Source organism: Sipha flava, unplaced genomic scaffold (genome assembly GCF_003268045.1).
Source record: "Sipha flava isolate LNK unplaced genomic scaffold, YSA_version1 294_pilon_pilon, whole genome shotgun sequence".
Classification (NCBI taxonomy): domain Eukaryota; kingdom Metazoa; phylum Arthropoda; class Insecta; order Hemiptera; family Aphididae; genus Sipha; species Sipha flava.
The window spans coordinates 44,706-71,177 of NW_020272965.1; the positions used below are offsets into that span (position 1 = coordinate 44,706).

The 26,472-nt window shown below is 36.4% G+C and overlaps 1 protein-coding gene across 2 annotated transcripts in view; it reads right to left on the minus strand.

The window, feature by feature from the left end:
• The window catches only part of LOC112685858 (protein Skeletor, isoforms B/C-like), a 115,064-nt gene that overhangs the window by 24,257 nt on the left and 64,335 nt on the right, over positions 1 to 26,472 (minus strand). The window contains exons 6-10 of one of the 2 annotated variants that reach the window (XM_025557883.1): positions 15,842 to 16,080; positions 6,650 to 6,830; positions 4,911 to 4,931; positions 3,409 to 3,587; positions 1,179 to 1,519 (exon numbers count right to left, since the gene is read on the minus strand). In XM_025557883.1, coding sequence (XP_025413668.1) covers positions 1,179 to 1,519; positions 3,409 to 3,587; positions 4,911 to 4,931; positions 6,650 to 6,830; positions 15,842 to 16,080 — 961 coding nt within the window. The remainder of the gene's footprint in view (positions 1 to 1,178; positions 1,520 to 3,408; positions 3,588 to 4,910; positions 4,932 to 6,649; positions 6,831 to 15,841; positions 16,081 to 26,472) is intronic. The other variant, XM_025557885.1, reaches the window with a different exon arrangement.

Consider the following 26,472-nt stretch of genomic DNA (forward strand, 5'->3'; position numbering starts at 1 on the left):
TAACATTTCGTACTGCACACAGTTGTAGTCCCTGTTAAAAGTTTTACTCGTTCAGAGTATAGATTCAGAAACTTAGTCTGAATCCTACCATTTCAAACCGCTCCGATTTTTTCCAGTACAATTTAACATAATGTTGTTCAAAACAACTCGCGGTAAGTCGTACAGTTTAGCCGTAACCAGTGTCGGAACTTATCTAGATAAATCAAAAAAAAAAAAAAAAGAAAAAGAGAGAATACAAATTTGTACTGTCGATTTATTTTATTGATAAATAATATTTGACATTAAAATTCTTAAATAATACCGGTAACGAAAATCGCATAAAAATATTATGCGTTATAAACTTTTTCGTTTTGAGCTCGGGGCACAATGCTCGAGCACAGAGTGTATGTTATTGTTATATGTTGGTGAGCGGTGAACTGGTAAATTAATGGAAAAATGATTATGATTATTTATTAGTGAGAATGAGCAACTCAGTCAGATCCAACGTATATTTAATTGGATCTCATATTATTATTTTTGACACCGAATAAGCCTCTGCCACCAAATGCGTTTTTTTTTTTTTTTGTTATTAATCATTAAAACCTTCAACTACATAATGTGTAATAATATTATTATTCATACATCTAATAAGTAAATCTAGTAAACCTAACAACGGTCAGTATACAGTTTATTAATGATTTTTGTTTTTTCAACATTATTGTATGTGTATGCACAATTCAAACAATTTATATTGCAGTGAAAAACTAGTCGGAGTTGATACATACTTATAATATTGAACTGTATAACTTCCTCATTGATGGACATCCAATGGTCAGCATTTAAACGTTTAACTATTAATGTATTTCTTTTATTTTCAAAAAAAAAAAATAAATAAATATTGTATTTTGAAAAAATACGATTTTTCACCGATCACGTTTTCTATTACATGGATTACGCAGTTCATCGTGTACACTACTAGGCTTTCTAGTGCTTTACCGCAGACTTCAGACTTCAGTAATTCGGCAGGAACAACGAGCACACATCGTCTGTAGTTTAACGGTCACGGTACTGTGTGCGGTGAACCCGTTTTCGATGTCGAAAAATATATAGGGGGGGGGGGTGGGGGGGGGGGGTTTGAAAAATCGGGGGTAGGTAAGTGGGTTGGTTGTCTCGGAACAGTCCGGCGAACGGTAGCTAACCTGTGGTCATGTCCTGGACGGCGTGGGCGCCGGGCTGGTCCGAACCGGCCAGCGGACCGACGGCCGCTATGACCAGCGCGTCCACGTCCACGGGCACCGGCTGATCGTTGACGGCCTCGTTGGTCTGCACCGGGCGCCGGTACACCACGCACGTGACGCCGTTGCGCCGGGTCCCCGTCACCAGGACCGCGTCGTTGCGGCCGCCCAACCTCTCGTCCGGGCACACGCCGTTCTTGCCGTCGCAACCGGTCGTCGCCGACATGTAATAGTCCTCCGCGTGGAACGAGTTCCTCGCCCGGTCGTAGAACGTCACCGCCACGTCGCCGCCCAGCATCGTCACGCTGCCCGAGAACACGTTAATATATAATCGCTGTGGCGCTGGTATGTTACAAATCGAAACGGTAATTCGAGTTCTATCCTTCGGATTCCCACGCGACACACGGGCTCCCGTTGTGTGTGGGGGGGGGACGCTTTTTTTTAACGCTTTTTTTTTTTCGTGCTGCTGTGTGTTGTATAAAATAATACGAATTCATCGATTTATTCCAAAACATCGTCATTATATTTATAATCGTCCGTGTTCGGTACATCGAACGCGCTACTGTAAATATCGATCCAAGACGATTTGTTGAAATAATATTAAACTTTTGTTTAGCTTAAATTCGAGAATTTTTGTTTAGGTCTGCCCCCCTAAAAAGTTACCTATGGGCGCCCGTGGTGCTATACGAAAGAATGTTTCGTTAGCGATATCGCATCAGCCCTTTTTTAAAACAAAATTTCCTCCCCCCACACACACACACGCGCGCGCGCGCACACGCACACATACCGTCGGAGTAGATAAAACAGTACAATGTTATTTTTCAGCGACTCCGTGCGAACACGATTACCATCAGTCAACTTCCTTGTTTGAACAACAGCGAAAATGATATGCCGCTAACACTACGACCAAAAAGTGTAATCATTAGCACGTGATCACTATGATGATGACTATCGTCATGTCGGTTTTGACAAAACGATGAAAATCACGAGAGTCCTATACGTTTTTACAGCCATAGCGTTTTCGATGTTTTATACTCAAGGCTTGAAGACCGAATAGGCCCAACAATGTTTATGAGATTCTCGGTGTAAACGAATACAAATTTACTAGTGTCGCAAAAATCTTTTATAAGCATTAGAAAATGAAATGTTGACGAAACCGGATAATTCACCGAGTTCTCATTTAACTGTAATATCGTAGTTACTTTAGTATTTAAAAAACTTTTTTTTTTCATGTGTACTATAAAATATTAATCGTTACATTTTTTGAGTACTCGTGTTAGCATTTAAAGACATCTTATAGTTTCGAAATATCTATTATTGTTTATAGACACTTCAAATTTTTAATTTTCAAAAATGTTAAACGCCTTTTTTTTTTTACGTAAAAGTTAAAACGATAAAACTTCAAACTATCTTATTAAGCAGTCCGATTCTACTGATTTTTCGACCATTCTAAAAAATACAAACTGATCCCACAATCTTTTTCGTCGCTCAGATTCCTTTTTTTCAAGAGCAATGGTATATCGTTTTGAAGTTTGAAAGACAAACACATCAATAACGTTTATCCATCTCTGTATCTCACTTGATCTTAGAGTCTCACCCGACCTAAGAGTTTCGTCGTATTTTTTATTTATTTTGATTGTGTACGCAAACAATTATTCAAAACAGAATATCAGGATGGAAAACATTTCAGTTATTATAGAATCCATTGTTTTTTTATTTTTATTTCTATAAATGCCTTGAGGTTCTTTGTATTACGATATTTATTCAATTCACGATAAACGTATAAAATGTCGAATAAGAATTTAATATGAATCGCATAAGTAATATTTCGATGATAAAAAGGTGATATTTGAGTATGAAATGTACTTATATCTCAATGAAATCATGCATAAAGTAGCGGTATGCAGTCAAGGTATTTCGAAGGATTTGAAGTTAAAATATACCTAATATATAATTTATTTTTTTATATAACTTTCAATTCGCTTATACCGCTGATATAATACAACAACTGGAATGTATAACCTATTAATATTATTCGTTTGCACTGTTCACATTTTCCCAATTATTTTCCTATTGCCTGTACTGCTTCATATCGAATTTTTTTTTTTTTTTCATACTTCTCGGTGTGACGGTTGCGTGCGTGTGTAACTCGCGATTTGTTTTAAACTGCGCAGCGTTATTACGTCTTACTCACCTCTTTTGATTACCACTGAGACCGAACGCCATGTATTGGTCCTCACGTATTTTCCCGGTCAGCTGTACTTGAACCCAATCGCCTTGTACCTCCCAGTGCACTTGCAGTTTCCCGGGTAACAGATCGCGACAGTTACTCATCTCCCAATGTCCTTCAGGGTCTGAAGTGGTGCTACTTGTCTATAAAAGTAGCGTATTAAGAGTTGTTAGATTACGATTCGTACAGTAAATTTTTTTCATTCGTGTCGATTATATTTTCAAGAAGTAGGTACCGTGTAAAATGGTTACGGCACTCGGTGGATTGAATAGCCGCACCGTGGGCGTTTAAAGTTATTACATCATTTTCAGACATCTTAAAACAACATAGTTCGCGCCTGAGCGCTGCTGTGTTAAAATAAAAAAGACTAAGGTGTTCGGATAACCGTTGCTGTTTCGCTATTAATACCGGGGTAGGCGGTTGTAATGTAAGAAGAAAATAAATAAAAATAACAACACCGTTTTAAAATTACAATATCATATCACGAGGGAAACAAATATGTATATTAATTTATTGTGAACGGCAGCGCGTACAGTCGCATAGGCCGTTGCCCCGTTGACACAGCATGTGTGGACGCATGTATTCGCATTCGACGATCAATAATAATAATTATTAATATTGAAATAAAAGTAACAGAAAAATTGAATCGTTGCTACGTTAAAAAAAAAAAAAAAACCCCTCCATTTAGCGATCGCCGAAGAACTTTTTTAACTCGATAAAAATGTCATTTTTAACGATGATGGAAAACGCGCAGGAATAAGTATCGGAACAGTTCACATTACCGTTAACACGTCGTTTGTGTACCCGTCCGAACGTTTCTCGGCGTACAAGACCGTCGACATTAGAACAATTAGTGTAGATGGTAAATTATGATCAGGTGGTTCAAAGTTATGTAACGCGAAACCGTCACGATTATTAGTTTAGGGATATGTGGTGCCCACCGATATTTAATAATTTATGATAAACTGGTAACGAACGATTTGTGGTCGTGAAACGTGGAGTGTACATTATAAATATTATAGACAACAAACCCCGTACGGTAATGATAGTATTATATTTATTATTGTTATAATAATGTTATATGATATCGTTCATTTTTAATTTTTTCATTATACTCGGTGCTGGGACCAACTTTACCATATGTTTAATTATAATTAAAAAAAAAAAGTAATAATAATAATTATTATTATTACTTTTTTTTTTTTTAATTCGACTCGTCGTCGGACCGGCTTTATCATATAAATTATGATATACCATTACGACTAGTACAGGAATTACGTCCACAAAGGCAATTGCATTTAATTCGGATCGTGTACGGGGATTTCAATTTAATATTTTTAAAGGTTTAGTCGGATGCTACAGGGCCTGGTACTATTAATTCGGTTGCAAAGCCTCGACTTTAACCGAACCACATCACACATGGTAGATATTTTAAATTAGTAAAATATCATTAAAAATGTACTCACCGGATTGTACCACCACGACGGCTTTATATCCAAATTGCAGCATAACAAAAATACACACACGCACACGGTGTTAACTTTAACGAAGGGTGTAATCAATTTTAGCAATATACTATAATACGGCCTAAGCAGTTTATTCGTTCCGTAAAGTTATCGGCATCGCACTCGACGACATTATTGTGACCGAACTGACGGCACTAAAATTTTTAGTTTGTCGTAATTTATAAAAATGATTTAAAGCGCTTCAACAGTATGCATACGGCTAATTATTATTATTATTATTATTATTATTATTATTATTATGTTTTGTCTCCAACACTTATCGCAATTTTGAATATCTAATATAATAATATACGTATATATCAAATGAGTAGTGATTTTTTTTATCGATTTAACGGTTGACTGTTGCAGATAAATCAAAGATATTTATAGATATTTTATACGAACTGATTTCTAAAGAAATTACAGAAGTATTTCATACGGCACAAAAAAACATTTGTTTTCATAATTTTAGTTAAAAAATAATAATTATAAATTACCAATGGCAGTATGATAATCTTTATGTAGGGACAGATTATTATAGCCATGTTGGTAGTTTATCATTTTTTTTCAACTAAAATTATGAAAATCACTTATAATCATTTTTATGAAAATACTTCTGTAATTTATTGAGAAATCAGTTCGTATAAAATATCAATAAACATCTAAACATCAACTATGCGCGTTTACTTTTATTCAATGAAATACGTATAAGGTATATATTTATATAAAAATAAAATATAAGAAGTCAATTGAAACGGTATACATACTATTATATATATTTGAAACCGTCTATACTTTTATTTTTATTTATGAATTTTTATATGAATCGTTTAGAGCATTAAACTTATTGTAAAAAGAAACAATAACGGCTCGATAACTTCTGGAGTTGTATGATTATAAAAAAAAAGAAAAAAAAAAGTTCAATAATAATACTCTAATGTTATGTATTAACAAAAAATATATAAAAACGTAAAAACAAAATAAAAACATTAACAAAACTAATATGTAAAATAAAAAATAATTTGATGGCGAGTTGAAGGAGTTAAGTGGAATGAGTGATTTGATTTAGAAGCATTGATAAACCATCTCGCTGCATAATGATTTTTAACGAAAGTCAGTAGACTCTAGTGAGTAAAAACTATGTTTTTTTATCAACGAAAAATAATGGTGGTCAAGACGAAAAACTGTTTAGAAAAAAAAAAAAAAATCAAAGACATAACTTATTTTTAATTTAGAATTCCGAGATATTTATTACGTCTTGACAATACGGAATATTCGAAGTACAATACCGTAGATGGAAAATTAGAAAATCGTAAGAAGCCGTTTTATGTTTTGTCGAAATAAAAATGTAAAAAGCGCAATCAAATACCAAGTGATTTTCCGCGTCGTCGATAAACGTTTCGAATGGTTTGCGAAACTTCGTTCGAACCCGCTAAGAATCTTAGAACAGAACAGGAGCCGTGGACAGATGTAAGGGAAAGGGTAACGTCGCATTATTGTGTTGCGTGCGTTACAACAGTACTATTCTAATGAAAACAATAATAATAATAATTTGACAGCGATTAGTCGTCGCCCGAACCGGCAGGGGGTAAGCCGACGGACGGATACGATCGAAAGCCGAACATCCAGGGAAACTGAAATTGAGGGGGTGGTTTCTTTTTCGGTTTCGATTGACCGCCGCCCGCAACATCACTACTCACGGTGAGCTTGGTCTGGCCCAGAGCCGGCGGCACGTCCAAGTCGTCCGGGATGTTAACGTGTCCGAAATTGTGCGTGTACTGCACGCACCACACGGCCAGCCAATCGATCGAGTGCATCGTCAGGCTTCTGGGTAATTGGATTTCTATGTCTTCCCCCTGGTAGCCCTTCAACGGTTCCAAGCTGAAAAACGAAAACGGGAGCACGGTGTAGTTAATCGTTACGCGGCACGACGGTTTGCGGAGACGGTTCTCGCGAGCCCCGCGCGCCCTGTGGACCAGCGGTTCCCAAAGTGTGTTCCGCGAAACCTAAGGGATCCGTGGGACAATATTAAGAGTTCCGCATGGTGTATATGAATATTGAGAACGGTAAATTTAGTAAATAACAATCATGAACTATGTTTAAAACATTTTGTGGAGTATAGGTTTTTCAATAAATAATTTCAGAATTGGTGTTAAGTAAGAGTTAGAGACGTTAGGGTTCCACGAAAAAAAAAAAATTTCTTAAGAGTTCCGTGATCGTAAAAGTTTGGGAACCGCTGGTTTGTACGATTGCGGTACAAGTTCTTAATTCTTATCGCCTTGCGGCATTCAGCGGTGGACTGCGGTTTTTTCGTGGTGTTCACGAACGAAATAATATGTGTATTACAGTTACGCAGTCGTTTAAAAAAACATTTATTATTTTTTTTTATTTCATGTTGATCCTTGGCAATTCCTTTGCCCCCCCCCCCTTCGCCGGCAAACGCGGCTCTGAGTACAAGTAACAGAGTATGCCTCGTCTATGAACCGCGTTGTTACGTTGTCGCGTTATGTTGCGTACGCGAGACCACACCGTGGGTCGAGCAACAAAACGTTCGTTCGAATTAGCCGTTCGGGGCATGGGCGTATTTTAGGGAGGGAGAAGGGGTGATAGCCCCCCAAACTGAATCCGTATTTAAGGAATTGATTATATGTGAGATACACATTTCAAATTTTTTTAATGTGGATCATATTATAACGAAATCAAATTACACGTTGCTGTGAATACTGAATTGGACTTTTTGTCGGGTCCATACTTAAATAAAAATCAAATAAAACACAAGCAGAACTTTCAAAACACAGACAGGTGTTAAAAAAAAACTACACAAAGTCGATTCTAAGTGGACCCGGTATTAGATTAAAATAAAAAAAAAAAAAAAACATATATTATAAAGGATTCCCCTGATTTAAATATTACCAAAAATTTAACTTGTACATTTTGAGCCTGAATTGAAGAAAAAATTTGAGTCCCCCCCCCCCCCCTAGAAATAAGTCTAAACACGCCCCATGGTTCGGGGCCGCAGTGTTTGCGCCTTTCTTTTACTCCTGATATACTCGTCGTAACGTCCGCGCGTGTACCTATTGCCCACCGACCTTGGACCGCCGCGGCGTAGTCGCGATCGCCATCGTTACGACCGTACTCGTTAACGCGGACGTTGAAAAAAAAAAAAACAACAACAACCAGGTGCTGTCCGTCGACCCAAATCTCGAACCGATATCGTTTCATTATAATTTTCTTTATATTTTTTCCACCGACAACCGGGTCACGGGTTGCCGAGTTGCGCGCGAACGAAAAGTCCGAGAAGATCGTCGTCGTTTTTGCGATGCTCAAAGCCGGGCAGACACGTTACGCGGAGAAACACAGAGTGTACGAAATGTTCAGAGTACGTATCCAGTTACGATCGGTGCGCGACTTTGATTTCGCTAGACGGAACGGCAAGGGCGTATCCATAGGGGGGGGGATTCGGATCCAGACCCCCCCCCCATTGAAATTTCTACATACTCAACGACTTAACAATAAATATTAGAATACAGTGTATTTTAATTTCCCATTATCAGATAAAATAAAAATGTCGGACCCCCCTCAATAAAAAATTCCTGGGTACGCTCCTGCGGAACGGAAACCTTGTGCGTACACCGTCCGCGTAGTAAACGGTCGTTCGCTTGTCCCCGGACGATTCGCCATAATCATATCGGTTTCAACTTTGATAGAGATGTTTCGTTCCTGATTTTTGTTTTTCTTCTCCTTTATTTTTATTGAATGGGTGTATAATAATGAGAGCAGCAAATTTCTTTTATTTATTTTTTTTTTTTTTATCAGATACAATCGGTTTATCGTTCGATTACTATTTACGATTATTTTCGAAGCGAAAAAACGCAAACAACACGAAAATACGTCTACACCAGAATTGGTGTTGCAGCGCAGAAAATTTGTGTTGCGCCGCAAAAACCCCATAACTGTGTGCGGCGAAAACATTCGTGTGTGCTATTCAGTGCCGCATGAACGAATTCGTGTCGACGAGCAACGTAAATGTTTACGTCTTAGGCGTCACACTAAGGGGTATCGAGGGGTATCTTTGTTACCGCAGGAATTGTCGGGGGTTACCAAAGGTATTTTTTTGCCACATCAAAAAAAGTCATAGATTTTAAAAATATATTTCAAGTTTATTGCTCAAATGCGTACGAACCATAGACTATCTGTTGTTGTATTGATTGATTGTATTGTATATATATATGTATGTATATAATATTGATTGTATCCAAATTAATTATATTTTGTGATAAGTCCGATACGGACAATAAGACAGTGTATACACTGTAGGTCGTATCAAGATTTAACCAGCTAAGCCAGTAAGCCGGTTATCGTATTGAACATATAAAAAATTATTTTTACACTTTCTAAAAACTTTGGTACCCCAACATTTCGACTCTAGTGACGTCCATGGTTCACGTAGTGCGGAACGCGGCGGTTCGGCCGCAGGGTTCGCTTCGTTTCCTTCGGTCCGCTTGTAACGTCCTCGTCCGAACCGCCTGCGACCGTTTCCGATCTCGCGATCTCGTCACGCGCGAAACCGTCGCTCAGCCCTTAACCCCCCTCCCTCGCACGTGCATTACAAATTGTCCGTTTTACCACCCCCGTCGCAGAACCTGGTCCAGGCGCTCGTCTTGCGCCAGCCGTCGGACCCGTTGCTGTTCATCGCGTGGTACCTGGAACGCGGACTTCACGCGGACGTACCGAAAATCGTGCTCGTCGCTACGCCGCCGCGATGCGGTCGTTCAGGTAAAAACGGATCCGTTCGCGGACGTGTGTTCCGTGGCCACGGTCGACTCGACAGCGGTTTTCGTTTCAGGCGAAGCGCAGCGCGTCGCTCTCGGCGTGGCCAACAGCACCGGAGCGGTGACCATCGATCGACGGAACGTGCTCAACAGACGGCGCAGGAAACGGGTTAGTACGCGCGCGCCCCTCGCGTTTTGCCCGCGCCAGTTCGGTATCGCACCCGTAGACGCATTTCGATTACCGGCCGTTCAAGGGGTATTGAAAAACATAATCGAGCGTTCGGTTTACCGGATTTTACTGGTGCACGTTTCGTTTTAACCGGGAGCGGAACTTGGGGGTGGAAGACGGGGATTCATCTCCGGGCGTAAATTGTTAGAGGGTGTAATTTTTTTTTCAACCATTACCAACTGATTTGATATTTTTAACTTTGTTATTAAATACTGATATTAGGTAAAAACTCAACGGGTGCGATTGTAGATTAATTGTTAATTACGGCGCACCGACTTCGATCGAACGAACACCGAACAACGCACTTTTTATTTTTTTCCCCCGATACCGATCGGTCGTACCGGATTATTATATGTCGTCTGCCGATGTTCGAATAAAAATCAGAAAAAACCCTATAACATTAATTGACCTCGTTTCCGTACTCGCGGTAAAGGATAAGCAAACGAATAAATGAATAACGGAAACTACGAGCGCTTACGATAAAGTATTTTACAATGTTCCGCGAGTAAATAATACAATTTTGTGTAAATAATATACGTACACGGGTTAGTAACGTTTCAACAAAATACACTTATCAAGTTATAACAAGAAACGAATTGCGGCGATTGGGGAGTTGTTGTAATACTTCTATGAAAACGGTATCTTTCGAACTGACGAAATCCGCTGAGTAAATATGTGCAGACGTAACGCGTATTTTACAGGGCGACGACGCTTGTCAGCACGACTTTATGACGCTGTTGACGGAGTACATGAGAGCAAAAGGAGCTCCGAGGAAAGGCTGGTTGCTGTTAGGTAAAAGTGTAACATAATAATATTTCGATAAACTAATGAGGATGAGTGATGTTGTAACGGTACGACTGTGCGGTTCGTTTGTGACATGCCACTCGCAGACATTCCCAACAGCCCGGAGGAAGCGGAAAGAATGATAAGCTCGGGAATCCTTCCGACTCACACAATAGTGTTGAACGATGCGGATAAGACGACAAGTACATATAACCTTCGATACGTGTTTATGGGACAATGGATTTTTATAATTTAAACATCGATGATTCGAGATAAAATATATCTCCCCAGAAATATTGCCGAACAACACTCGAGAGGCAAACTCGATAGCTTGATTAGTTTGGTTCGCTCTTACACGTTAACATTCGAATCATCGATAATCCACAATAATATACTAATAACAACAATAATAATGTAATGACTAAAACGAAACGTTTTCAAAAGCCTCCAACGGTGATTCGATAAAAACCGACGTGCTGCGACGGTATAAGAACTTGGAATACGAAATCAAAACGAAATTCCGATTTACGTTAAAAGTTAGTACAATATATTTTTAACTCATTCGAAGGCTGTTGTTGTGAAAACTTTGCGTCAAAAAAAAAAAAAAAAAAACATTTATATTTATTCGACTTAGTCGTTTTTTGATGACTTGTGTACTTTTTCATGAACATATCGCGATCTGCGCTATAGCGCTACACAGCCTTCGCGTTACGATTGTTCGTTTACCGTTTCGTCGATGAATCATTATTATTGTTATTATTTATTACTGTCGTCGAACATCGCTGTAATATTTATGTAGGAACTTTTCGTCCGCGGCAAATCGATAGAAGAGATTACGGATTTATGCCTGGAGCAAATACTGCAGTGCCAAATACCGTCGGCCGTTCCGTTCACGCCACGTATAGTCATTATCGGGCCTAAGGGATCCAGGCGTTTCGTCACGGCCAGCGCGGTGTCCAAGACTTTTGACGTAGTTCACGGTACGATTTAAACATATGTGTATGTCACGTACGTTCGGTGAAATTGTTCGTTTCGCGAAAAGTTTTCCGTGTTCATGAAACGTAAACCATTTGTTTGCACTCCGCGAGTTACAAAACAATTTCATTAACTGCATAACTTTTCACGAAATGGACTCTGAAGGCCGGTTTACACTTATCAAAGCAGTCACGTCCGTGAACCACGAATTAGTGGCACGGATTCTACTTTGATAATATAAACACACCACACGTACGTGTGACAAGCTGGTACAAGTCGTGTTGTCCGACCCGTGCCGGCACGGACATGTATCGAAATTATCGTACGCGGCGAGAACATTTTAATATGACTTGTATTCATTCGGTGAATTGAGCAATTAGTTAAATGTATTATTAAAATGTTTTGTTGTTTAAAATATTAAATTTAAAGTTCAATTTTATTTTTTATTCGTACGTAATATTATAATGGCAGAAAAAAAAATGGTCCGAGGACAAAACAATGAAATTTATTCATTTGCACGAAAGCCATGAAGTTCTGTGGAATACAAGTATATCTGAATATAAAAACAAACACGATAGATAAATAGCGCTTTAAGTTTTTGAATTCGGTTTTCCAATTTTTTTAGTAAAATATTAAAATGACCATCGCTCATCCTCATATAGTTCATGAAACCTGGTCTGTCTTCCACTCGGAGCTCCATTAGCAACGTATATGATCCACCTAAAATATTTCGCCTAGCAACCCAATCTCACACCCATACTTTTTTTTTTTTTTTTACGATTAGAAATAATTTGGTTTGCACACTCTTGAATTAAAATTCCGCATACTGATAACACTACGTCTACCAGTTCTGGTTCCATTTTGGCTACTGACAAATTTACTTGGACAAAAAAATATAATAGTGTAGACAATGTCGTCAGTGTTCGAATTAAAGTTGTACTGATTCGTTGATCACGGACGTCACTACTTTTATAAGTGTAAGCCAGGCTTGAATTTCATATTACGTAATATTTTCCATCAACTGGCCCAACAATTTTAAGAAATAAAAATAAAAACGTTATTTTCAACCGAAAATTACTTTTAACGACCTAACGCTAAACCGTTTCATTAAGAGCTGTTTCTTAATTTCGATTCACTTGATCAACAGTTATAAAACTTGATGTGGTCATCCGCAATTGCTTGATCCAAACCACTCTTTTAGCAATCCCCGTTCAGTTCCTATCCTATTAATTTTATGTTTTTTTTTCACGATAATACCGATTAAATTTCCAGGATCTGGAGATTATCTCTCAATTTTTGATACTGGAATTATCACACAATCGTTTACCTTCAACTCTTGAATAATTCTTGCGATTTCCTCACGGTTATATGATCTTTTTTCTGGTTTAATTATTTCGGATAAGCGGCACAAATGTCAAATTATCATTATAATATTATGGAAACGTTGTACTAAAAAGTTTTTCGGTGAATATAACATTTAACTTTTTTTTTTTTCATGACGATGTTGAGCAATCGATAAAAATTATTACGCAATATGAAAAATGAGTTCATTTCATGAAAAGTTATGCAGTTAATTAAATTATTTTGTACCTCACGAAGTGTAAAAAAATGGTTTCCTATGGTTAACTTTTTATGGAATGAACGATTTTATCAAACATATGTGATATATATATACACGATAACGGGCATTTTATGAAATAAAACGTTTGCGGACGATATCACGGTGTATATCATTATTTATGCAGTCGACTTCGATCAAATATTGCTTCGAAAAAATGTCACCAACGAAAACGAAAACGACAACAGCGGAATCGTTCGAGAACCAATGCGCCATCGTTGGCTGAAAGTAACTGCATAAACAACATTTACATAAAAGCTTATGCACACACGACCCTTTTGGAATCGATGGAATCATTTCGGGTAAAATGTAACGTTTCGCTTTTGTCTTAGGAGAAATTAACAGAGAACGATTGCGTGGAAAAAGGTTACGTGCTCACGGGTTTTCCGCGAACGAGAAACGATTTAGAATGGCTCGATTCCATCGAAACGGCTCCCAATCGGTAAATAGCGTTTTCATTTTTTATTTTTCGCTCATCGAATCGATGGGTATCGAGAAATATTTTTAAAAGTTGCTTCCCGGAGACAACATTAAACCCAACCATTTTTTTACGGTACGCACAGAATTATATTTTTGGCGGTCGATTACCGAGAAATATACGCACGTCTGAAGAACAGATGTGTTGACAAGAACTCGGGCACGTTCATGAGCTTGGATCAAGCTGCCAGTAGATTGAAAGCGGGGACATTAAAATTCGAACACGTGGGCAGATATCCGTTTGATTCGCGAAAATTGTACTGTGACTTCGAAACGTATCGCGGCCATTTAAAAGTCAGTGATGTTTTGGAAAGACGCGAGGGCGGATACAAACGGCATCTGAAACGGGGGTGGGTCTAAGATTTCAAAACATTAATTACCGAACGCATTAAATCTCTCGAAATAAAAGTTTTTGATGTTGTTGAAAAAAAAAAATACAAATAAAAGAAAACTTTTTAGCGTCAATAGATGCACGGAGAAAAACGTTTTTCGTCGAAAACTTTATCTCAAAACAATAAAATCGTTTTTTGAAACGAAATCCGTTCGTCTCCTCGTACGGGACACGTAATGATCGCGTGCGTCGATCGTTTTCTTACCGTTAAAAAAAAAAAAAAAAATCATACGTTTTCGCTCGGACGGACGTGTATGAACGTTACGCGGAACCATCGATCGACGACCGACCCGCGTGATGTAGGGGGTAGCTGAATGGGGGTAATGGGTTCGGACGCGTTCTCGGTCCTCCTTGTATCCGCCTTGTGGTTCTGGACGTGTCCTCTTGGACGTAGTAAACGACGTGCACGTGTTCGTGTTCGTTCACAGGAGATGCTCTACTACTGCGGCGACAACTGTTCCATAGTGTCGGTGGACGGACGCGGGTCGGACGCGTGCGACAAGGTATCGGCGTGCGTGGCGGCGGGCGGTCCGGTTGCCGGCCCTAGACCTCAGAACCGTAAGCCGTCGAGGATGACGGAGATCCTGGCGCAAAGGATGTTCGAGTCGGACGACCGCGTTTGTCCGGCAAACACCGTTCGGCTGTCCGACGACGCGCAGCGTCTGCTGAACGACCTCCGGGAGAGGGACACGGAAACGGCATGAGAAACGTCCGTCACGCGGCACTAGTGGTTCTCGCCAATACTAATGCGATATATTGTACACGCGCGACTAGAATATAATTTAAATGTGAATAATAATCATGATGTGCTAACGAACACGGTGTTTGGAAATCGGTCGATTGCAATGTTGTACTGAACGCGCGTGAGGCGAAACGGTAAACGAATCTGTTCGCCGTCACGGTTACGACCAGGGCTTGGAACCTTTTTGATAGGTTCTTGGAAAAAAAAATTAAGTGCCGGTTTCGGTTCTGGTTATAAAAATTACAAAGTTAAGGTCTCGGTTCCGGCCAATACCGGTATTTAAAGGTTTATTTATTTTTTTAAAAATTAAAAAAAAAAATCTACTGTAAATATTGTCTAAAATGATAGAATACAGTTTTAACGGTCTGATAAAGACTAAAGGACATGGTAAGTTTAATATTTTTTTTTAAAAACTTACAGAAAATTTTTTAAACAATAAATAAGTAACCAAGAAAACAACCGATCGGTGCATCGTAGCCTAGTATGATGCGCACTGTTAATCTAACAGTTCCAGAAAACGATCGTAGGAATATAAAATTATAAACACACGTCACGTTTACGACATCAACGAAATTTTATCGTTAATCAACTATTATTATTTATCACCTAAATATATGAAATAGTTAAATAAAATTGGAACCGAAAAATTGTCTTCCGACAAATATCGGTTCCTAAGAAAATCGAAAAACGATTTCGGTAGGGTTCCGGTTAACAAACCGGTGTTTGAAATTTCGGCCGAGACATCTGAACATCCCCCCCCCCCCCCGACAGCGCACGAGGGATAAGAGCGATGAGAGATAACGGCTTTCACCCCAAAAAATAATGGTGTTAGCCGAGCTTCGCGGCCCCGCGCTGAATTGTTCCCCGAATACATTTCGACGGTAACGCGCCGTTTGTCCGTTTACCTGCCGACTTCATTTGGTACTTTGACGCCGTACGGCGACGGCTCCGAACCGTTTCCGACGAAAAAATACGCGTCCGGGCCCAGACCGTCGTAGTGCAAGTTCGGTATGTAGAACGTCCGCGCGTCCAGGATGCTGATGTTGCCCGAGCGCAGGCCGTGCGCGAAACGTTTGAACTCCGGCAGTATCCGCGGTTTGGGCGGATCCAAAGTCGAGGGTATGAACACTTCGCCGAAGTTCACCTGAGAACACCAAACGATTCCACGGTTATTATTATTGTTGTTTATCGTAAAGATTGTGTACGATTGTAAATGATCGCATGACGTTTTAATGATACGACTCGTCAGAACATGTTTTAAGTAACTTTCACTGGGTGACACTTTAACTAAATTGTCTACCAGAGAAACATACAGGGAGAATCAACTCCTGTCACTGCGGTCGTTATGAGAACGTGTTGGTTGGTGGCACTGGGTAGCATTCAATTATCACCGATGGGAGGGGGGGGACTAGAACTTTTTATGTTAAAATATGCCCTGCGACTCGTGGTGCACGTATCTTCAAAGCCAGATTAAAGGGGGGGGGTCTAGCCGGGGGTGGCAGCTCTGAGGCCCTCTCGAGTATCTAAGCGAAAGGGGCCCAAACAATTTTAAGACGATACACATTTTTTATCATACTAAAATTAGTAGTTTAAGTATAGGCATAAGTTGTATATTCTACTTATTAATTTTATAATTTTATAATGCAATTGGCAATTTGTGAAATAGTAAAAAAAATGTATCGTTCTGCGAGCGTAGCGAGTAACATTGTAAAACATGTATTGTCAAAAGGGCACATATAAAATTTCTGTCCCGAGGCCCAATAGGTCCTTGATCCAGCCATACGTATCTTACGGTCTCGAGGACACCCGAACCATACGATCTGGTCGGAAACGAACGCATTTGGTTCGTTTTCACCTGGCACCGTGTTGTGATCATGTTAAAACCATCACGTTCGGCGTGATCAATGTTCCTCGAGGTATAATTTTGCAGTTACCGTGATAAGGTGCAAGACGGTACAATAATTGTATAATTATTCTACCGTAACCGCATAGAGGGTCGAACTTTTTAAATTTTTAAAACGTTTTGAAATTTTTAAAACATGACGCCCGAGACGCACGACCCACCGTTGCTGTACGCGTGTTTTGAAACCAGCGGTCAGATTTAGAACGACGTTCAAGGAAGTCGCCTCGAAATTTCCTCCTTCTCCACCACCACCACCACCACCACCACCACCACCACTTCATCCCTAACTTCTCCCGGGAACGTCGACCAAGACGCTTTATGCGGGTTCCTGCGAGGTGAGAATTTTTACATTATTTATGATGTTCAACGACGATTACGGGACGCAGTATTTTTCTATCGGTTCGCGACTCGCGTGTCACCTTATCGCAAGATTGATTACGGCAAGGGCGGCTAAACAATGTCCATAATAAATGATACCTCGGTGTTTCGTGATATTTCACTTCTTTAAATCGGTCTCTCCGAAAATCTAACTAACCTACTAACCGGATCGTGCGCATGTTCGTCTCGCGAATAAAACGGCGGAGCGCCCGAAAAATAATATCACCTACGGCAATATATATATATATACATTAGAACAATAAGACCGTTTGTGTTGTTGTTTTTATAGTGGTACAATAATATTAAACAACACGAATTCACTATGTACGATACACTCATCATGCGCATAAATCACAAACAAGTGTAATATCGTCAGCCGTAGAAAGCATTTAATCATATCATGTAATTATAAATAGTTCTTCATTTGTATTCATAATAATAATAGAACAATATAATAATCAACTCGTACCTTATGTGTATATTTTTATAATTTTATACAATCACTTATTTTTTAGAAAAATTTCAACCCCCTCCCTCATAAAAAATTTGAAAATATTCCACTGGGTACCACAAGAATTCACTAGAAATACTGCTCCATTTACATGTTTTTCGTGGCACCACGAATTATATAGATTTAATTTTCTTTTTCTAATGTTCTTGTGTATACTTCACGTTTTTCATCATGCATATTTTTAAGTTCACCATTAAATGGTGTACACTTTTAGACATTATGTAAAAAAGGATCTCACCTGTTAAATAAATAAATATTAATTTATAAGACGTTTCGGAGATTTTTGTTTTGTTCCGGAATCATTAAAATACGCATTACTTAAGTATCGATCAGTTTAAACGTTTTACTGTATAATACAGCTTAAAAGTTTTAGGGTTTAATCAGGCACAAAAGTAAATATATTATATTAAAAAATTTTTATAACATCGTCTCAACCCTTTCACTACTGGATTAATTTTTTCAGTATTGCTATGCTGGAATAAAATTGTTTTTTTTTCTTTTTTAAATACTTTGTATTAGTTACTGTTTTAAGGTAAAAAATGATTTACTTTTTTTCATCATTATTCCAACAGATATTTATTACTTAAGTTAGTGATTGTTTCCAAAAATAGTAGATCACTATGAAATAGCAGAATTATAATTAGATAAACAATAGATAAAACAATAATTAATGTATGCAATAAAATATAAATCTGACTTAGTAATCAAAAATAATTTTATCAAATATATAATTATACTTTGAGAGCTCTCATAAAACAAATATTCCATTTTACTTGCAGTTATAAGTACATTGATGTTTATCGGATTTTTATTTTATTGTGACTTTGAATTCATTTAGTTCGTTGAATTCGTTCACCATAAGTACGTATTATCGTACTGATGAAAACAGTTGTTTTGGATTCTTAAAATTATATGATCCATATGTACGTCTACAGTACTAATGAGTTACATAACACTGAAAGGGTTAATATCCCGCGTTCATGTTTGATTCTGGACACTGGTCATACTTTCAGAAAGTTACTATAGGTAACTTAGGAGACTATACACAAAGTAAAGTTTCCTAAAAGTTCATATTTCATTAACGATTTGGCCTCCAAGACTATAGTTAGTGATATAGCTGGTATATTAAATAATTAACCGCCTCGGTCCACTTGCGAACAAGCCATTGTCATTGGGCTATCAGCCGCTCAGACAGTTTTCTCTCTGCCATACATCGCTTTTCAACTTGACCGAGCCAGCGCAAGTTACGCTATAATAATGTCCGTGTTTATTTCCACAATTACATTTTTCTTCATCCTACAAATCCTTGTTGAATTCGATTTACATATATATATAGTTTTTATACGAAAAAGTAACGAGGTACATAAAATTATATCGAGTCGTTCAGATTACATATTTTTATGTTTTTGGAAATTCCAAGACTCGGCTTATACTGGTTTGATCATATTAACCGTATTGATGTACAGACGTAATACGCGTATACTATAAATGTTTGATGTCGATTTTAACGTATTCCGTGTGCAAGTGTGCTTGAAATGCGTCTCGAAATGAACAGTGCAACAATAATGTTAGGTACGTTACACTGAAAATAACGTACGCATGGAAATATTTTAGTTTTCCGACTATTTGACATGATATAATATTATTATATTGATTTTGAAAACACAAATATAATATAAAATTTAGAGACATTATTCAGTGCTGCGCGCGGTCTTTATTAACAAATATTAACAAACTTCATAATCCACGGTACACCGTCGGTAAAAATGTTCTCCGCCTAACGTCCGCGATTTACCACCCCAGAAAACGTTTGAATAGTAATAATACTATATACTACGCCAGAAGTTGTCAACCTTTTTAGGTCCACGGCTCCTTTTGGTTTTGAAATAAAATATACGGCTACCATACGAACATTTAAAACAAACAAATTTACATTATTTTATCATTTCAATCTAACTTTATTTAATGATAAACATGTAATTATTAATATTATAGAAAACATTTTTTTTTTTTTGTGATTTTTTTTTACAGTTAAAAAATTAATACGATAATAATTATTTTAATGTTTAATGGGACGGATGTAATTATTTTTGTTGCATAATATTATCAAATCGTGGCGTAAATTTTAAAAGCGCGATTCTTATTCACTTTTCGGTTGTTCAGTCTTGCTCTACATTTAGTTTTAATAACTGCTAAGACCGAAAAACCCGTTTCACATAAGTATGAAGAAGCAAATGGAATCAAAGTCCTGATAGCCTTATTGGCTACGATCGGATACTGCTTCTTTATAGCTATCTAAAATTCTGGTAAAGATGATGAAGCAAATTTGGATTTTGATACTAAATCTGAGGACAAGTTTATCGGTTGTTCTTGTTCAGAAATTGTTAATTCTGACGGTAGACCAGTAGTAAAAAATTTTTAATCCGATTTTATTGTTGATCATCCTAAGGCACATCATTTTGTAAGTGAACAATAAGTTGCGATAAGTGTTCCATGAATAATAATTTAACAGATTCTATCAAGTTTAAATTATTTTCATGAAGGAACATATACAATGTGTGGAAAGAGTCATTCATACCAACTTCATCCATTTTATTCTTCCACAACAGTAACAATAAACAGTAAAAGTGGGTCTCATTACCTTATAAAGATACATTTAATATATTAGCTTTTTCAAAAATATCACTTAAGTACGATAGTCTTAATAAAAAAAACTTAATTTTCAAATTTTTCAAAATGTTTTGTTTTTGTTCAAGAAGAATACAATGAAGTTCTTTCCGAAGTTCAAATACTCTTCTCAACACATTTCCTCGTGAAAGCCAACGGGAATTGCAATATTACAAAAGAGAGGTATGCTCAGCTCCCATGTCTTCATACATTTGTTCAAAACACCGGGACTTTATAGGTCAAGTTTTGATGAAATTAACTATATCAATATCAGACAGCAAGACTTCATTAAAACTTGGACTAATAGTTTTGGAAGCGAGAGCTTCTCTGTGAATAATACAGTGCATCCATACAGCATGAGGATAAACCATTATAATCACCTGACATAAAGCTCCATCGGTGCATACACCAAAACATCTATCCCAGACAATGTTGTTTTTATTCATGAAAGAATCTAATATATTAAATTAATCTGCTGCTTTTTATTTTACCAACAATAGTTTTACAAAAAAGTAAATCTTCACGAAACACGTCATTTACTATGAACTTTACACAACAAACAAGATGGGCATCATTATGGCTGTCAGTTGCTTCGTCCAATTGAGTGGCGAAGTTATTTCCTTTGAGTTTTTCAATTAACTGCTCATTGATATCTTCAGCCATATCTTGTATTCTAATAGTGTTATCCGATAATGGTACATTTTTCAGTTGTTTAGCAGCAGCATCCCAAATCATAATGGACATTACGTCAATAGCAGCTAGTAAAATTATATTTTCTGCGATAATATTATGAGGTTTTTTACTATTTTCTATTCGTCAAGCTACTTTATAGGAAGAACGTAATGTTTTAGATGGAATTGTAGCTTGTTTTGTAAAAATATGTTTTTGTAGAGCCATTACTTTTAACTTTGATACGAAATAATCACGTGGTTTGTTCACCAAATTTCTATGATTTGTCTCCAAATGGCGTTTCATTTTATTTGGAATCATACTTTCTAAAGCCATCACTTTCGAACAAATGACACACTGGGGATGTTCACAACAGTGCTCGTAAATCCAAAATTCAAATAACTATCATCATATTTTCTGAATTTTCGTTTCTCCTTTTCAATATTTGTCAATTCTGAACAACCGCATTCTCTATGAGAATTCAAAAACTTATCCATAGTTATATCTACTATTATTACAGAAAAGACACAACAAATAACACAGAACAAAATACTATCGTGATAAATATCGGTCGATGTACGTAGCCGTAGCGCATTTAACACACTGAATACAAAGCGGTGTGCGTTTTACAACTGATAGATTAGGGGCCAGTCATTGAGTCCTTGTAAATATTAATCGAAATATGCCATTACTCAATATCGTAAACACATGAATAGACCTAATTCACGGTTATCACCGACCGATCGGTCTCACACACTCGCGCGCGCGCACCATTGACAAAAACTATATTTAATACTGTATTAAAATTTTATTTTTAGTTTTTACTACGAAGGCGGATCCCTTGATAATAATCGACGACGCCCCTGGGAGCTCTGACGCACATGTTGAAAACAACTGTACTACGCCTATATAAATGTAGTTTATATTAGGGATGGATCTAGATGGATTATTATTATGTAAAGAATATGTAGATATATTACATTATATGTTTTTCATAAACTTGTTGAGTATGTAATAGATATTTAAATACCTATGTATTATAACAATAATAATTTAATTTATAATATATATGTTTGATGTGGCTATTGTGAATTGAATATTGTGGTAGAATAACAAAAATATAAAAAATAAAACATAAATTTAATAATATTTAATATACTAAGCTCAAAGGAGTAGTATTTACCACTTAACCCTACCTTGGATATACCACTGATATAGTACACGAGTATATTATGTTGAATATGTTGATAATTTATTGTAGTTGGATCCTCCCAAACCTTTGCTCTGGATCCGTGCCTGGTGTATATACATAGTTTAGGTATACGTGGTACTTAATTCAGCAACGGGTAATCAGATTAAGTGTTTGTTTTTTTCTCTTTTTTGTATTTTATATCTAATGCTTTCCGTTGCCATATCTGTAATGTATATATATATACATTATATTTATTTCAACGGTAAGAAGTTTTTCGTCGGGTTTTTCCGAGCAATGACAAAAGAAATAAAAATAAAAACACGCGGCGGTGGGGAACGCAGGAATTCGAAGAAAGGACAACGACGTCAGAGCGTTTGCACCAGAACCAATAGACGTCGTTGCTTCATCCCGTCTCCTGACCGATATCTCGGATTATTATTTAATTGAACAATTATATTACGTACAAGAGAAAATCATAAGTATTTGTGTAAAAACATTCGATTTTACTGTCAACATTTTCCCCGTCCTAAATATTAATTTCTGAACCCGCCTTCTAAACCATAAACGCTTTAACTTAGGAGCCTGGCTTTGTTTTAATTTAATTTTATTTTATTATTTCTTGTATGTACTATTACAATGTTCGACGTGTCTTAGAGTTAGCTTTATTCCACTGTTATCTAATGTAAATAATAAAAACAAGTACTCGCAGTGCATATTTTTTTCAATTTAAATAATAACGTCGTGATATTGATATTTTGTTACAATAATAATGGTGACGATTCATTTAGCCTGTGACTATTAATTTGAGTAGCACGCTAAATGAAAACACTGGTTTTGCGCGTCGCATTGATGGATAACAGGTGTTAAATTACATTAATCGTACCACCTAACAGGGCTTACGAAAAAAAAAAATTAAAAAAAAATGTAATTTCCAAACAGCTACCTCCCCCCCCCCAAATCAACGAGAAAGTCGTCTTGATAATCGACTATATAATGGTTATAGAAATCGGACAGACCAATTGCTTTTGGTTTTAATCTGTATTTGTATTTTTTCAGTAGCGTTTCCCGGTAAATACTTTATTAAGCCTACGCAAATGTATCAAACGTTTCACGATACGATGCATCTATTAAGAAAGTGAAATTTTTAAATATGCTATTAAAATGTTGAATATTCTATCCGCCCGTAAAATATTAAATGCATTGTTTTTATCTCGCAAAATGCATTACCCTGTAGTATATAAAAGAACTGTTGTTTATTATTCATACAAATTGATCGTTTAATAGAAAACGTAATTTGCACACAAAATCTTTGTGTCTCCAATCTTTGACTGGAAATTATTAAACTTAATTATGTGTATCAAATAAATCAAATTATAAGTGATTACGATTATTTTATAGACTATTATTATTCATTACTATTAACTCGTAATACATTTCAAGTTTTATCGGAAAATGCAAATAACCGAAATCATGCGCATACGAAGAACACACAAGACAAAAAAAAAAAAAACTCCTCTGTGCCTCTAAAATTCGATTTTTGTGGTAAACTAAAATCGTTTTTCAGCCTATATAACAACTTAATAATTATGTGTATTTCGCCGATCGGATAACGCCGTATTAATTTTGCACGAAATTATTTTCTAAATAGTATCGTAATTGAATCTATTTATTACGATGCACTATTCTAGTCACGGCGCATTGCGTGAGCAATAATTGTCCGACAAAATGTTTTCTGCTTCGTGATTTCCTTTGTGGGCGAGTCGCCGCAAATCGTTCACCACGGTTATTTACTGTACTGTTTTTTTTTTTTTTTTTTTTACGGATTTCAGGTTAGGTATTATTAAAGCTACAACATTAGAAACTCGCGCATAGACGCGTATTCAAAACAGCTATGCATGACACCGAACAAATTTTTCGATCCGATTTCCACGGGGACGCTGTGCGCACCTCCAGTGGCGCCGAGCCACAATTTAACTGGTGGAGCAACAATCATTCCACCACCTATTAAACCATAGACACGTGTATGTAGTAGTTAATACATTAATGGTTTTTCCGAGTAACCACCGATCCCCGTCCATCGGAAAAAATAGGGGGCAGTTTCCCTTCTTGGGCTGTAGATTTACAATAAGCAACGTCGTCCGTACGTCGATAAAGCTCACGGTCGAAATCCTTTACAAATGTATTTTCGAAGACAGTGTGCAGGTGTTTTAGGGCTAACATTGATTCGGTTTGTTCTGTACCACCACGGTTTACTACTACTCAGAACTGTAGGATCGTTATATCGACGATCAGACGCAACGCACGGTGATTTTTATTGAAAACAATCATAAAATAATAAAAATTAAAAACCATGATCAACGGTCAATACTCGTAAATTTATATATAATTAAATAAACAGAGAGTTTACGTATAGAAATAAAAATAAATAAATGCTCAGTCTGGAGTATTATTATACATGTAGAACACGACCGGTTTCGAATTAAAAATTCATCATTAGACGTATATAAATATAATACTTGATTGGCTTTGTTAACCAGATGATGAATTTTTAATTCGAAACTTTAATCGTCTTGCTTTACCAAATACAATAATGTTACCAACTAAACATTTACTTGTATATTTATTTATTTCTATATATAAACTTCTTGTTATTTATTTATATATTAAAAGCAATCGGAAATATAAAAATAATCTTATTTATGTTTTTTGTATATATACGATCTTCTCATTATTCGAAGGCGATATAATTTTCAATAAAGTTTCTCTGCAAATTTTGTAAAAATTCTTTATTAAATACAATTCAAAATTTAAAAATATAAATTATTTGTTTAATAACGTAATTAATATTTATTAACGTCATTTTTTTCGAATTGCGATTTATTATTGCTATCAAATATATAACGATAATACATTTCTAACCTTCGTTGGGGCGAACGATACGAAACGATTTCCGAAAACCCACTCAGCATTCTATATATTTGTTCTTATTTTCATTTATAACTTAATTTTTTTCGTCACTTTTTCTCTTCAGAGTTTTTATTTATATATTTTACTACTTGAGTTTCCTCCCATAGGAAAATAATATTCGCTTATTTCATGATGGCTTTATGATGGTGTTTATACGGTCTTATGATTCTTAATTATAATATTTGGAAGGATTAATAGTGATGAGTATAAAATTGTACGTAATAACTTTTAGTTATTATATAAATAAGTAAATATTAATAAATATATTAATATTAAGTCGCAAGTGGAAACGACCGGAAAAACATATGTGAAACTGAATTTCAGTATAAAGACAAATAAATAAAAATCCATAGTTAATACGATATATTTTATAAACACGAATTCTTCCAAAAATAATACCAAAGACAATTATAATAGTAATTATTTAAAAGCCTTTTTTATTAACTATCACATGTATCAGATGCGTACTACGTGTTCATTGTAAAACCAGTTATTTTTAAACATTTTTTTTCTTTATAATTGTTTGACGTCTCTATTTGCGCTTGTTCATTCACGGGTGTATAGATAATCGGTTATACAATAAAAGGCTCTCGGGAAAAAGATGAAAGTAAATAACACAAAAAAAAAACTTAATTTGGACTGTATGTAATTTAAAGAACCTTATTTTAAATATATGATTCAAATATAATAAATAAAATGTTTTAATTTAACTTGCAGCTAAAGTTTAATATTGAAAAATAACTAAAAGAAATCAAAGCGAGTGCAATAACAAAATTATCTAATTACCACTCATTCCGACCTGGTAGCACCAGGACAACAGCACCATTGACGAAGTATACCGATTTTTTTACTGATGCCGAAAATGCGTCCACACGTTTTCGTATCACTGAATAGAGAAAATCGCACAACAGAACAAACGGCATAAAAAGGACAAAAAATGGCAACAGAATAAAACAATATACATAAAAAAACAACCTAACGTATCCACGCATGCGGCGTGATGGTGACTGTCATGGCCGGTGGCGTGCATAACGTAGTCACGTGTAAATGTTGTATCCAACATCCCCTGTCTTCGAAAGAACCCTTTAAAAGCTCTTGAATTGACTTAGTGTGTTTTTACGATCGAAATGTGGAGTAATTAAATACAATACAGAATTACAAAATATAATATTACAAAATTCTTTTAATTTGAGATAAAATATTAGGAAAAAAAAGAAGAAAAAGGAATGACTAATGATTCAGATATGAC